The 15507-nt window shown below is 31.7% G+C and overlaps 1 protein-coding gene across 5 annotated transcripts in view; it reads right to left on the reverse strand.

Moving 5' to 3' along the window:
* LOC6044622 overlaps nucleotides 1-15507 on the reverse strand; it is a 226162-nt gene that overhangs the window by 30143 nt on the left and 180512 nt on the right. For all 5 annotated transcript variants that reach the window (XM_038254067.1, XM_038254066.1, XM_038254065.1 and 2 more), the window contains 2 exons: nucleotides 9577-9703; nucleotides 684-785 (listed from right to left, as the gene is read on the reverse strand). In XM_038254067.1, the coding sequence (XP_038109995.1) occupies nucleotides 684-785; nucleotides 9577-9703 (229 nt within the window). The remainder of the gene's footprint in view (nucleotides 1-683; nucleotides 786-9576; nucleotides 9704-15507) is intronic.

Here is a 15507-nt window from a genome sequence, read left to right on the forward strand (position 1 = left end):
TAAAAGAGAGCCTTTGTTGCTGCTGCTGCAGCCCCAACCCGAAGGGAAGATCAAGGAAGCTTTCCCTTGTTTGTTGACTTTGCTTGTTTTTGCTCTCGACGAGGAGCGCGCTGGGCTTTGAGGTGACTCTCTTTTTCTTCCTCCGACCGAAAGCAGTCAGACGGCTAAAATTCTATTGAAAGCAGGTAAACATCGTCCGGAGCGCTGCTGAAAGCGAGAAGCCACGCTTCGTTTTCTTAAGGTCAGGAATCGTTTCAAAGTTACGTAACACAGTATAAAGTCACTCACAGTTTCGAAAGCAAAGTGAATTAAGGTTGTGAGTGATTTTTACACTTTGACAACCACTGATAGTTGTGGTAAAATTTTCTGGTTCATTCGTTTTGCCAGTTTTTATGAGAAAAGATGAAAGTTGATAAAACTTATAAATAGCTTAATATTTTCTGGCCACTTTCAGTATATATTTTGACAATTTTAAGACAATATAAGACGCTACGTAATATCTGAATAATCCCCCAAGAGTGGGTGGGAAAAGGGAAAAGCTCACCAAAAGAAGCTTGAAGCCATTTCAATTTTAAAACTGAAGCTTTACGCAGAAAAAAGGAGCAGCAGCGAAAAGAACTCACTGCTGCGCGGACTCTCTCTCTAATGTAAATCTTCATTTCATAATATACTTTATAACTTACCCCTGGCGGATTGTGCCACCCCGACCGCTCCGGCTTCGCTTCGAGTTGGACCGTTTCGGTTCCCGGGTGCAAACGTAGCAACAGACGCGCCAGTACAGGAACCTGAAGAGGGACGGGGATGAAGAATATAAGAGAGCAAAATAAACAAATGAACGGGTGGAACACCGAAATCAAGCAAAACATGGGGATCAGAGCGGATATAACAGGATTTCACCCAAAAGGATTCCGGAATGGATATGGCAAGAAAATTATCATAAGCTTTTTATCGAAATGTAGTTCGCAAAGCAAAATGTTTCTAGTTTTTTTTGTCTGAATTTGTGCGGTTTAGTGAATGAGTTTCTTAAGCATATTAGCCTCTGTCAAAAAAGCTTGTTATCGTTTTACTTTATGATTTATATTTGATTCTCACATAGCTTCTTTTGCTTTGTAAAAAAAAACTGAATTTCTTATTGAAATAAACACGCAATTCCATGTTACAACACTTAAACCAGCTGAAAAAATCCGTCAGCATTTTTTCAACTGGTTAAATATAAACTAAGCTTTTTAGTCGCAACAAAGTGTGTCAAAACATAGTCTAGAGCAAAACAAAAATTACTGAATATTTCTTTGACATAAGAAAGAACATTCGGGCGAAGTGGAGCAAGACCATATGGGACAAGAGGAACAATCGCTCGTACGATCGTTATTCTTACAATTTCCAATATTTTCAATATAAGGAAGTGTCACTAGCAATGCAATTAGTTAGTTCTTCTACCACATAACCACCAAAACGACGTAAGCGATGATTTCTTAAATAATTGGAAAACACAAAATAAGACTTAGGGCTCGTTTTTCAGTTCATTTAATCAAATTGCCATTTTTTCTAGATCAGTACTGTCCCTACCAATGATTTGCACATATTATACAAGATGATTTATCATTTGATTATTTTTGTTGAGAGCTTTAAAAAAAAAAGTTCAGTTGGGGCAAGTGTACCATATGGATTTTAAGTATGGAAAAAATACGAATTACTACAACAATATATTTTATTGGGAAATGAATACAAAAACGTTCTTAAAAACTGATAAACAATTGTTGAAAAATAAATGACCATGCAATATTTAGTGATATTAATAAAATTTACTATTTATCATCTAAGTAATTTACTTTTGTCGTAAAAACGATCAAAATATTAGTACAATATTATTATTTAATTTAAAAATGAATGTACATTCTAATCTGATGTGTCTAAGTGTTTACAGTTCAATTGTTAGCAAATAAACATGTTCTTTCATGCATTGTTCCTCTTGCCCCAACGGGTTGTTCGTCTTGCCCCACTAGTTGAGTGGAATGTAAGGAAAATCAGTAATTTTAAAATCATTTTTTATAGTACAAAAGAGGATTTTTTTTAAACTTGTTCTATCAAAGTCTTAGTTAAGACCTGGAATAAGATGATTATCAAAAATCCGACTGATTTATTTAAGTTTTTAATGGGTTTCAACGAGCATTTCCTTAGCTTGTTACACTTGCCACACCTTCCCCTAGTTGAGGTTATGACTTTCGTCATTGCCATGATTTTTTATAAACTTTGCCTCATTTACATTAGTTTTTAAAAATGGTTTTGGTTCTTTTTGGTAACCTTTTTTTTTCTTTCACTTGTAAAGTTATGAAAATCATCATTAATCAATGATAGTCAACCTGGAAGTCAATGATTGCTCCACCAAATTTTGTAACTTTCTTTCAAACAAAATTAAATATATGCAGTTCTCTAGAGTTTCGCAAAAAAAAAAACTATGCTTAATTATTTTTTTTTATTTTGATGAAACTTTGTTCATCGATTCCTAAGGTTCATAAAAAACATTTTGCGTTCTCTATACAAGTCTCCATATCCCGAGCATGGGTAAATAACAAGGGAAATGCGTAATAATACCTTTCTCTGGTATCAATACCAAATTTTGGTATTCCTGAACCCTTAAAACTTTTTCTTAAGGATTATGCAAGATCAAAATGTGGTATCATACCAATTTAAGGTATTGTTTTGATATTGCAAAATTGCAGAATTTGTCAATGGTCGAACACCACATTTTGGTATTATTTTGGTATTAAAGTGTTTTACCAAATTCCTCTGAAACTATGGGAAAATTTTGACCAATTTTGACAAAATAATTAGTTTTGCGCTAAAATGATGTCTCAAAGCGAATGCTTTCATTGAAAACCGGAAATTTCAAACTTGATTTTAAACATTTTTGATATACCCCCTACAGAAATGACTTAAAATTGTGGAAAATTTTCTAAGTCAGGATGGCACATTTTGGTATTATTTTGGTATTACACTCAACCCCCGGTGGTTGGTCACTTTTTCGTTTGACACTTTTTTAGTTTGTACCCCGTTGGTTGGTCAAAGTCAAACTAAAAAGTGACGAACTGTCACTTTTTACACGGCGCTCACACACACTATCTAAACAAACGTTCAGTAGTGTGTGTGAACTCCGTGTAAAAGGGGTGTCAAACTAAAAAGTGACCCCGTTCGTTTGACAACAGTTGGTGTCAAACCATCGGGGTTTGAGTGTAAAGTGTTTTATCAAATTCCTCTGAAACTATGGGAAAATTTTGACCAATTTTGACAAAATAATTAATTTTGCGCTAAAATGATGTCTCAAAGCGAATGCTTTAATTGAAAACCGGAAATTTCAAACTTGATTTTAAACATTTTTAATATACCCCCTACAGAAATGACTTAAAATTGTGGAAAATTGTCTAAGTCAGGATGGCACATTTTGGTATTATTTTGGTATTAAAGTGTTTTATCAAATTCCTCTGAAACTATGGGAAAATTTTGACCAATTTTGTCAAAATAATTAATTTTGCGCTAAAATGATGTCTCAAAGCGAATGCTTTCATTCAAAACCGAAAATTTCAAACTTGATTTTAAACATTTTTGATATACCCCCTACAGAAATGACTTAAAATTGTGGAAAATTGTCTAAGTCAGGATGGCACATTTTGGTATTATTTTGGTATTAAGGTGTTTTATCAATTTCCTCTGAAACTATGGGAAAATTTTGACCAATTTTGTCAAAATAATTAATTTTGCGCTAAAATGATGTCTCAAAGCGAATGCTTTCATTCAAAACCGAAAATTTCAAACTTGATTTTAAACATTTTTGATATACCCCCTACAGAAATGACTTAAAATTGTGGAAAATTTTCTAAGTCAGGATGGCACATTTTAGTATTATTTTGGTATTAAAGTGTTTTAACAAATTCCTCTGAAACTACGGGAAAATTTTGACCAATTTTGACAAAATAATTAATTTTGCGCTAAAACGAGGTCTCAAAGCGAATGCTTTCATTGAAACCCGAAAATTTCAAACTTGATTTTAAACATTTTTGATATACCCCCTACAGAAATGACTTAAAATTGTGGAAAATTTTCTAAGTCAGGATGGCACATTTTGGTATTATTTTGGTATTAAAGTGTTTTATCAAATTCCTCTGAAACTATGGGAAAATTTTGACCAATTTTGACAAAATAATTAATTTTGCGCTAAAATGATGTCTCAAAGCAGAATGCTTTCATTCAAAACCGAAAATTTCAAACTTGATTTTAAACATTTTGATATACCCCTACAGAAATGACTTAAAATTGTGGAAAATTTTCTAAGTCAGGATGGCACATTTTGGTATTATTTTGGTATTAAAGTGTTTTATCAAATTCCTCTGAAACTATGGGAAAATTTTGACCAATTTTGACAAAATAATTAATTTTGCGCTAAAATGATGTCTCAAAGCGAATGCTTTAATTGAAAACCGGAAATTTCAAACTTGATTTTAAACATTTTAATATACCCCTACAGAAATGACTTAAAATTGTGGAAAATTGTCTAAGTCAGGATGGCACATTTTGGTATTATTTTGGTATTAAGGTGTTTTATCAATTTCCTCTGAAACTATGGGAAAATTTTGACCAATTTTGTCAAAATAATTAATTTTGCGCTAAAATGATGTCTCAAAGCGAATGCTTTCATTCAAAACCGAAAATTTCAAACTTGATTTTAAACATTTTGATATACCCCTACAGAAATGACTTAAAATTGTGGAAAATTTTCTAAGTCAGGATGGCACATTTTAGTATTATTTTGGTATTAAAGTGTTTTAACAAATTCCTCTGAAACTATGGGAAAATTTTGACCAATTTTGACAAAATAATTAATTTTGCGCTAAAACGAGGTCTCAAAGCGAATGCTTTCATTGAAACCCGAAAATTTCAAACTTGATTTTAAACATTTTTGATATACCCCCTACAGAAATGACTTAAAATTGTGGAAAATTTTCTAAGTCAGGATGGCACATTTTGGTATTATTTTGGTATTAAAGTGTTTTATCAAATTCCTCTGAAACTATGGGAAAATTTTGACCAATTTTGTCAAAATAATTAATTTTGCGCTAAAATGATGTCTCAAAGCGAATGCTTTCATTCAAAACCGAAAATTTCAAACTTGATTTTAAACATTTTTGATATACCCCCTACAGAAATGACTTAAAATTGTGGAAAATTTTCTAAGTCAGGATGGCACATTTTGGTATTATTTTGGTATTAAAGTGTTTTATCAAATTCCTCTGAAACTATGGGAAAATTTTGACCAATTTTGACAAAATAATTAATTTTGCGCTAAAATGATGTCTCAAAGCGAATGCTTTAATTGAAAACCGGAAATTTCAAACTTGATTTTAAACATTTTTGATATACCCCCTACAGAAATGACTTAAAATTGTGGAAAATTGTCTAAGTCAGGATGGCACATTTTGGTATTATTTTGGTATTAAGGTGTTTTATCAATTTCCTCTGAAACTATGGGAAAATTTTGACCAATTTTGTCAAAATAATTAATTTTGCGCTAAAATGATGTCTCAAAGCGAATGCTTTCATTCAAAACCGAAAATTTCAAACTTGATTTTAAACATTTTTGATATACCCCCTACAGAAATGACTTAAAATTGTGGAAAATTTTCTAAGTCAGGATGGCACATTTTGGTATTATTTTGGTATTAAAGTGTTTTATCAAATTCCTCTGAAACTATGGGAAAATTTTGACCAATTTTGTCAAAATAATTAATTTTGCGCTAAAATGATGTCTCAAAGCGAATGCTTTCATTCAAAACCGAAAATTTCAAACTTGATTTTAAACATTTTTGATATACCCCCTACAGAAATGACTTAAAATTGTGGAAAATTTTCTAAGTCAGGATGGCACATTTTGGTATTATTTTGGTATTAAAGTGTTTTATCAAATTCCTCTGAAACTATGGGAAAATTTTGACCAATTTTGTCAAAATAATTAATTTTGCGCTAAAATGATGTCTCAAAGCGAATGCTTTCATTCAAAACCGAAAATTTCAAACTTGATTTTAAACATTTTTGATATACCCCCTACAGAAATGACTTAAAATTGTGGAAAATTTTCTAAGTCAGGATGGCACATTTTGGTATTATTTTGGTATTAAAGTGTTTTATCAAATTCCTCTGAAACTATGGGAAAATTTTGACCAATTTTGACAAAATAATTAATTTTGCGCTAAAATGATGTCTCAAAGCGAATGCTTTAATTGAAAACCGGAAATTTCAAACTTGATTTTAAACATTTTTAATATACCCCCTACAGAAATGACTTAAAATTGTGGAAAATTGTCTAAGTCAGGATGGCACATTTTGGTATTATTTTGGTATTAAGGTGTTTTATCAATTTCCTCTGAAACTATGGGAAAATTTTGACCAATTTTGTCAAAATAATTAATTTTGCGCTAAAATGATGTCTCAAAGCGAATGCTTTCATTCAAAACCGAAAATTTCAAACTTGATTTTAAACATTTTTGATATACCCCCTACAGAAATGACTTAAAATTGTGGAAAATTTTCTAAGTCAGGATGGCACATTTTAGTATTATTTTGGTATTAAAGTGTTTTAACAAATTCCTCTGAAACTATGGGAAAATTTTGACCAATTTTGACAAAATAATTAATTTTGCGCTAAAACGAGGTCTCAAAGCGAATGCTTTCATTGAAACCCGAAAATTTCAAACTTGATTTTAAACATTTTTGATATACCCCCTACAGAAATGACTTAAAATTGTGGAAAATTTTCTAAGTCAGGATGGCACATTTTGGTATTATTTTGGTATTAAAGTGTTTTATCAAATTCCTCTGAAACTATGGGAAAATTTTGACCAATTTTGACAAAATAATTAATTTTGCGCTAAAATGATGTCTCAAAGCGAATGCTTTAATTGAAAACCGGAAATTTCAAACTTGATTTTAAACATTTTTGATATACCCCCTACAGAAATGACTTAAAATTGTGGAAAATTGTCTAAGTCAGGATGGCACATTTTGGTATTATTTTGGTATTAAGGTGTTTTATCAATTTCCTCTGAAACTATGGGAAAATTTTGACCAATTTTGTCAAAATAATTAATTTTGCGCTAAAATGATGTCTCAAAGCGAATGCTTTCATTCAAAACCGAAAATTTCAAACTTGATTTTAAACATTTTTGATATACCCCCTACAGAAATGACTTAAAATTGTGGAAAATTTTCTAAGTCAGGATGGCACATTTTAGTATTATTTTGGTATTAAAGTGTTTTAACAAATTCCTCTGAAACTATGGGAAAATTTTGACCAATTTTGACAAAATAATTAATTTTGCGCTAAAACGAGGTCTCAAAGCGAATGCTTTCATTGAAACCCGAAAATTTCAAACTTGATTTTAAACATTTTTGATATACCCCCTACAGAAATGACTTGAAACTGTGGAAAATTTTCTAAGTCAGGATGGCACATTTTGGTATTATTTTGGTATTAAGGTGTTTTATCAATTTCCTCTGAAACTATGGGAAAATTTTGACCAATTTTGACAAAATAATTAATTTTGCACTAAAATGATGTCTCAAAGCGAATGCTTTCATTGAAAACCGGAAATTTCAAACTTGATTTTAAACATTTTTGATATACCCCCTACAGAAATGACTTGACATTGTGGAAAAATTTCTAAGTCAGGATGCCACATTTTGGTTTTGTTTTGGTATTGAAAGGTTTCATCAATTTTCTCTGAAACTATGGATTTTTTGACGAGATAATTAATTTTACGCTAACTTGACTTGAAACCCAAAAATGTTAAAGCTGATTTAAATTTTTTGTTGTGATATACCCACTAATATTTTTTTCAAAAACGTAGAAATTTTTCTAAGTTGGGATAACCAAATACTTTGAAAAACGAGTCAATCAACAGATTATTGAATTTTGGTGAATTTCAATCCAGTTTCATTTTAATAATACTTATTTTTCAATCTTGTTATTTTTCAGAAGCTTCAAGAACTTCAAGTACAGCCGTTCATCAATGACAAATGCATTCGGTGTGGTGAAGAATATCACTAAAAACAACATGGAATCATCAGGTGAGTAGATTTGGTTGTTGCATAAGGATCATTTACGTTTTTTCACTAACTGCAACTGCTGCACTAAAAATGGTATGAAAATAGCAAATTTTGGTATTACTTGTGCAAATACCAGCGACCAAAATGTGCTCTTGGTTGCCCAGTAATAGATGGTAAAATACCATGAAATCAAACCAATATCATGTTTGTGGAAGACCACTGGAATACCAAAATATGATTTTCCAAGGGCGCGGGAATACCTAAAATTAAAACCATGACAATACCAAGTTTTGGTATTCAAGCAATGTTCAAAAATCAAGAAGACCTCAACTTGGTATTGAAATGATTTTATTTTGTGGTATTATTTTACCTTTGGAATAACATGGTATGGTATTGGTACTTTTTATCACAAAAACTTGATGTTGACAAAATATATCAACTTCATATTTTGTTATTATTAAAAATATGTGCTTACTTTTGAGCTGTAGTATTTTAGTTTTCACCAAGTTATGAATTTTTGAAAAAAATATTAATTTTTGGATTGTATCAAAACTCAGCCGAAACAGCATTTAAAAATCATTCATGGAATGTAAAATATAATTTTGAATCTGAAAGTACTTTTGTGAATTACAGATAAAAACTAGAGTTTTTTTAAGGTTAAATATCAATACTTATCAAAATCTTAACATATAAATCTTTTCAAAAAAAAAAAAAAAAAAAAACAAAACAAAACATCGACATTCGATCGACATACATTTGTTTTAAAAGATACATTTATTATACTTTTGTTGTCATTCAACAAGACCATCCCGTTTTTGCGATGCCTGGAAGAATTCGTTATATTTGAACAACCCATCTCAAGATATTGATTGTTATGTGTGCGCGTGGTTAAAATTTAAAAAAAAAGTTTTGAATTATTTTTTTATAATCAACTCGTAAATCGACAAAGTTTGTGTCGCATTTGATGATTAGGGGGGTTCTTTTTTGGTTTTAAAACAAGAATTTAATCCGTAACAAAATCTTTCATTCTAAAAAAATTGGTCACATTCACATGTGGCTATCGGAGGCCTTCTGAGAAATCCTAAACGCACACGCCAAAATTCAAAAGATTCCTCATCGTCCCAACCCCTTTTCACAACCCGGAAGCTAATCTTCCGTCCAACCCTCACGAACAAGCTTTTCATGCCGATGCGACATACACACATACACAGCTGGGCCCAAAATTTTACCACCACCACACTGTCTGTACAGAAGCTTCAAATTTTGGCCACACAAAATCCTCAAAATGATGATGGATTTGCCTTTCAACTTTCTTTTTTCCTTCCACTAAACTTCAAGATGTGGCCAACAGTGAAATCCTGCCATCAGGCTCTTCCGGGAAAGATTACTGAGAGCCTGGTGAAAGCTAGAAGTTGGTTTAGGCTTATTTTGATTACCGATTTGTTACTTGTTCTAGATTCGTTCAAAGTTTAACGTACTTACCTAAATGAACTTGCCATAATATCACCGATGTTGGACAGACACAACAGCATCAACGGGATGCCAAGAATTGCGTAGAAAATGGTAGATATCTTGCCCATGTGCGTTTTCGGTGCGATGTGTCCATAGCCTGAAAATGAAAAAAGAGCAAAAAAAAAAATCTAAGATCGAATGTCGCAATAAAGCTGGCTTAAAAAAAGCTCCCTCCCCGCATATATCGCTGCCATTTTCAATTTAAAAACAATGTTTTACGATTACCATAAAACAGTTGAGATAAAGTCAAATTTCGTTCGTTCCTATTATAATCGCGTTTCACATCCGGCAAAAGACCGTGGTCGTCGTGGTTTGCCGAAGAAGTGGTGCTGGTGGTGTGTGTGTGTGATGCGTAACACCATAACCATAAATTTGCCAACTGCGAATCCCCTTCTGCTCTCCTGGCAACAGCTTTTTAGATTACATTCTGCTGACCGACAACGCAGGGAAAGGAGAGAACCACTTCCAGGGACACTTCCGGCAGAGTGGTGAAACCGCATCGAAATAACTGGGGAAATATTCGAAATGAAGTTTTTTAAACTTTCAGTTGTTTTTTCAGCTCTCAGTCGCTGGAAAAGTATTAAAATGAATCAAAGTTTCGTGAAAAGTAAATATACAAATAGTTTTGCGCTCACAGTCTTGAACTCGTAGTTGAAGTTAACTATCTTATTTGTTGCTGATTCTTTTAAGTAAAGGTTACACATTTGTTGGCTTCATCTCTTTGTGCAGCATTTGCTTTTTGCACAGCCATAAAGTTGTTTTTTCCATTCCGGTGATGAATAAGGTCAAATTTGAATAAATGGAAGCTGCTCGAAAGCGGAAATATTTAATGCATTTATTGACACTGAAATTTAATGTAAACCGCAGTGGATGGCAATGACCGTGTAGGAGGAAGCTAGCAACAGAGAAGCTTGTATGTATTGTATGTACAAAGCTTTCGCCAAGATCAGCTTTATTTATTTTACTTGTTGTTTTCGTAAACAAAGTGAGTGGGGGACGCTTGATCTTGAACTTGGAAAGCTTTTTGTCTTTTTGGTTCGCCAGCTTGTTAGTCATCATGAATATAATATAGTTAAAAACAAATTTTATCATTTGTTTTTTAAAATTTGCTATTTTTGGTCATGTCTTGAATTTGTTTAAATTGTCATCACTCACGATATTTCATTTATAGTATTAATGAGTACGTTTTACAAGAAAAACATATTCCTTACAGCTCAAATTTGAATTTTCGCCTGCCATTACGTGGAACAATTCTAGGGTTAAAAAATGAGAATTTTGACAATTTGGACACTTTGGACAATTTTGACAAATTTGACAATTTTGTCAATTTTGACAATTTTGACAATTTTGACTTTTGACAATTTTGACAATTTTGACAATTTTGACAATTTTGACAATTTTGACAATTTTGACAATTTTGACAATTTTGACAATTTTGACTTTTGACAATTTTGACAATTTTGACAATTTTGACAATTTTGACAATTTTGACAATTTTGACAATTTTGACAATTTTGACAATTTTGACAATTTTGACAATTTTGACAATTTTGACAATTTTGACAATTTTGACAATTTTGACAATTTTGACAATTTTGACAATTTTGACAATTTTGACAATTTTGACAATTTTGACAATTTTGACAATTTTGACAATTTTGACAATTTTGACAGTTTTGACAATTTTGACAATTTTGACAATTTTGACAATTTTGACAATTTTGACAATTTTGACAATTTTGACAATTTTGACAATTTTGACAATTTTGACAATTTTGACAATTTTGACAATTTTGACAATTTTGACAATTTTGACAATTTTGACAATTTTGACAATTTTGACAATTTTGACAATTTTGACAATTTTGACAATTTTGACAATTTTGACAATTTTGACAATTTTGACAATTTTGACAATTTTGACAATTTTGACAATTTTGACAATTTTGACAATTTTGACAATTTTGACAATTTTGACAATTTTGACAATTTTGAAAATTTTGACAATTTTGACAATTTTGACAATTTTGACAATTTTGAAAATTTTGACAATTTTGTCAATTTTGAAAATTTTGACAATTTTGACAATTTTTACAATTTTGACAATTTTACGGGTTGGTCTTGAATGCCAATATTTTTTTTTAAATATGGTTAACTGATTTTATTATGTACCACAATGTTTATTTCAAATCTTCATTCAAATTGTATTTTTTTTTCAGCGCGTTATAAAAAATCAATATTTTGTATATATACAAATGTTACGAATTTGGTATGTTGGATAGAGAAGAATTAAGTTAAGTACCAAGTTTCAGTGAAATCTTGAAAATTCGAAAAGTAATTAAAAGAGGTTGCAAGTCCAATTTGATATCAATTCTTAATTATCATTTGAGCAGCAAATTATTGGTAAAGTTAAAGCAACTCGTTTTTTTTAATTAAAAAATTTAAAAAAAAACGAGTAGCTTTAACTTTACTAATAATTTGCTGCTCAAATGATAATAAAGAATTGATATCAAATTGGTCTTGCAACCTCTTTTAAAAATTTGTTAAATTTATTTCAACTCACATTACTTTCTTCGAAAGCCAGAATGCGAACATCCATCAGTGTTATGTATATTTTTCCCCCTCCAACCATCATCATAACCAAATTACTGAACGCGATATTGAAATGTATATCCAAGAAGGTACTCTACCACACCTATCGAGTGAAAACTTTGAAATGCTTAGCCTGCTCTCACTTCGCGGGGAACCGCATGCAAGCAGCAGAAGTAGCAGCAGAGACCCCCGGGGGACTTACGAGCGCGCGAAAGCTGCTTAGCCATTTTGCGCCAAAGCCTTCTTCCACCTTCATCGTTACCTGAAGCTTTTTTTTTCCCACGCCAAACTTTGCACACCATCATTTGCCTCGGACCAAAAAAAGCTCCCCCGCCAGAGGCACACTTTTGGCTTCTTCGGTTCCTTGTTAAAATTTAAAATTAATCCTAAAGTCATTAATTTCGTCGACTTTGCGGAAGGCTTCAGATGTATTTTTTTTCTTCATTTTCTTCGTTTTCCGTCGCCCCTTTCCGGTACACCCAAATAAATCGTTTCCCTTAATGAAACAGAAGTTCCAACCATCCTGGAAGGACAAGGACAAGGTGCGACGGGACAGCTTTGCATTTTGAGTATTGGAGATGGCTCGGAGTGAGAGCCTTAGCAAAACAAGTTTAAATGCCATATCGAAGTGAACGTTCGGCGGGATGGTGGTGGGGTTGGCGGAAACGGGAAATGAAAAGGAATAAAAAGGTAAAACTGCTCTCAAGAAAACAAGAACCCAAAAGAAAGCGCGTCGAAGCGGACGAGATGTTTGAAAAGGACCCGAGATGCGAACTTGAAGTGAACGTCTATTATGTGCACAACACTCGAAAGCATCCGAGCACGAGCGAGCAGCAGAGCAATTGAGCAAAAACAGATCGAAGTCCGGAACCGGGGAATTTTCCCCGTGATTAACAGTAATGATTGGTGAGCGGAGAAAATGAAAAAAGGAAGACAGTGAAGGGCTTGCGTGCGATTGACTCAAGTTTTGCTTCAATAGTAAAATAATGCATTGTTAAGTGGAAAGAACATTCCATACTGATTTCAAAACAGATATAATTGGGACAATAGTTCAGGCCTTTCAGACAGAATGACTAATTGGCCATTAACAACAACTTCTGGAATAAATCACATAAATTTCCCCTTATTTTGATGTCTTAAAATCTTCAACTCAAATATAGAAGAAGGTTTTATCACCCTGAAATTCTAAATTCTCTCAAAAAATTACCCTTTCTGTTTGATATCTTCAAGTCATTAAAGAAATAAAGGTGTATCTCCATAAAATTCACCATTTTTGGAGAAAAATACGTTATTTCAAGAGATTTTTTAAGGTCGAATGAGCCAAAATAAGCTTGTGTTTTATGATTTTATAGGACCTATTAAAAAAAACTCTAATTCTGTTTAGTTTTTTTTTTCATTCATCACAATACATATTTTTGGAATTTCTGATTCATTCTTGGGAGTAGTTCATTCAAGGGGTTTGAGTCATACTGTGGATTGGAATTCTGGGGAATGGCGAAGAACCGTTTTTTTATTTAAAACATTTCACGTTTCCCAGAAAATCATTCCTTGCAATGTACCAATTCCCACACATTTTTATAGTTTAATAACTTAAGAGTATTGAGCTTGACGCTCCAAAAAACAACAGTGAATATGTATACGTTTTTATTTTTCGATTACCAGTAGTGGATTTATGTTTGCATTAGATTTCGGATATAACTTTGCTGAATTGCAAGAACTGTTGACACAAGTTGAAATTTCACCTTTTGAAGAAGTGAAAGCTCTCTCTCTCTTTACTTGAGAAAACTGTAGAAACAAGTTGAATTTTCGTCTTTAATGGAAAAACTCTCCTGACTAGTGATCACTGCAGACACAACTTGTCTCTTATTTTAATCCAATCAATTGTGGTAAAAATCAATCCTCCAAACGTTCAATAAATCTTCTTTACTCAGACTGTTAAATGAATTCATTATTTGTCCATAATCATTAGGTCCATTTCCAATCATTGATTCTAAAACTGGAAAAAATAAAAAAATAGCTTAGGTTTTGTACTGTATGAGTGGATCCCTTTCCTATAGTGGACCCTTTGATAGAGTTTTGATAAAAAAAATCTCAATTTCAATATGAGTGTTTTGAGATCCACATCTGAAATCAGCCATGTCTACTAGATTGAATCAAATATCGAATCTAATGTACAGTCATGCCTCGGTTTTGCACGCCTCGGTTTTGCACTGCCCCGGTTTTGCACCGTTCAGCTGCCTCGGTTAAGCACGGCCCAGTGCTTAACTGAAGCACAGAGCTTATGGGATTTTGGAGACATTGGCTATAATTCTATGAATATTCATGCAAACATCAAAAATTATAGTGTTTTGGAATCGGGATGATATCAGCATTCCATTAAAATTATAATTTCATGAAAATTTTAACAAAAATACGTATTTTCCTGTATTTTGAAAATGCATATTTTTTCTCTAAAGAAACCAAAAATATATTGATATTGCAATATGGGTATCAAATGATCAGGTTTTTTTCATACATTTTGTATGTAACAATAACATTTTTAGAAAATACTCAAAACTTTCACAAAACTACGTATTTTCAAAAAAAAATACTCAAAATTTCAATTTTTACAATATGGGTATCAAACGATCGAGATTTTTTCAAACATTTCGAATGTAATAGCAACATTTTTAGAAAATACTGAAAATTATCACAAAACTACGTATTTTTGAAAAAATACTCAAAATTTTAATTTTTACAATATGGGTATCAAACGATCGGGATTTTTTCATACATTTCGAATGTATTAACAACATTTTTAGAAAATACTCAAAATTTTCACAAAACTACGAATTTTTGAAAAAAGGTACGCAAAATTTCTGTTTTTACAATGTGGGTATCAAACGATCTTGATTTTTTCATACAATTCGAATTTAATAACAGCATTTTTTTTAAATACTCATAATTTTCACAAAACTACGTATTTTCAAAAAAAAAAAATACTAAAAATTTCAATATTTACAATATGGGTATCAAACGATCGGGATTTTTTCATACATTTCGAATGTAATAACAGCATTTTTAGAAAATACTCAAAATTTTCGCAAAACTACGTATTTTCAAAAAAAAACTCGAAATTTCAATATTTGCAATATGGGTATCAAACAATCGGGATTTTTTCATACATTTCGAAAGTAAAAAAATTAAAATACTCAAAGTTTTCACAAAACTACATATTTTTGAAAAAAATACTCAAAATTTCCGGTTTTCACAAGAAGTATCAAATGTTCGGGATTTTTTTATACATTTCAAAAGTTTTAACACAAACTT

This window comes from Culex quinquefasciatus, chromosome 2, assembly GCF_015732765.1.
Source record: "Culex quinquefasciatus strain JHB chromosome 2, VPISU_Cqui_1.0_pri_paternal, whole genome shotgun sequence".
NCBI classification, from domain to species: domain Eukaryota; kingdom Metazoa; phylum Arthropoda; class Insecta; order Diptera; family Culicidae; genus Culex; species Culex quinquefasciatus.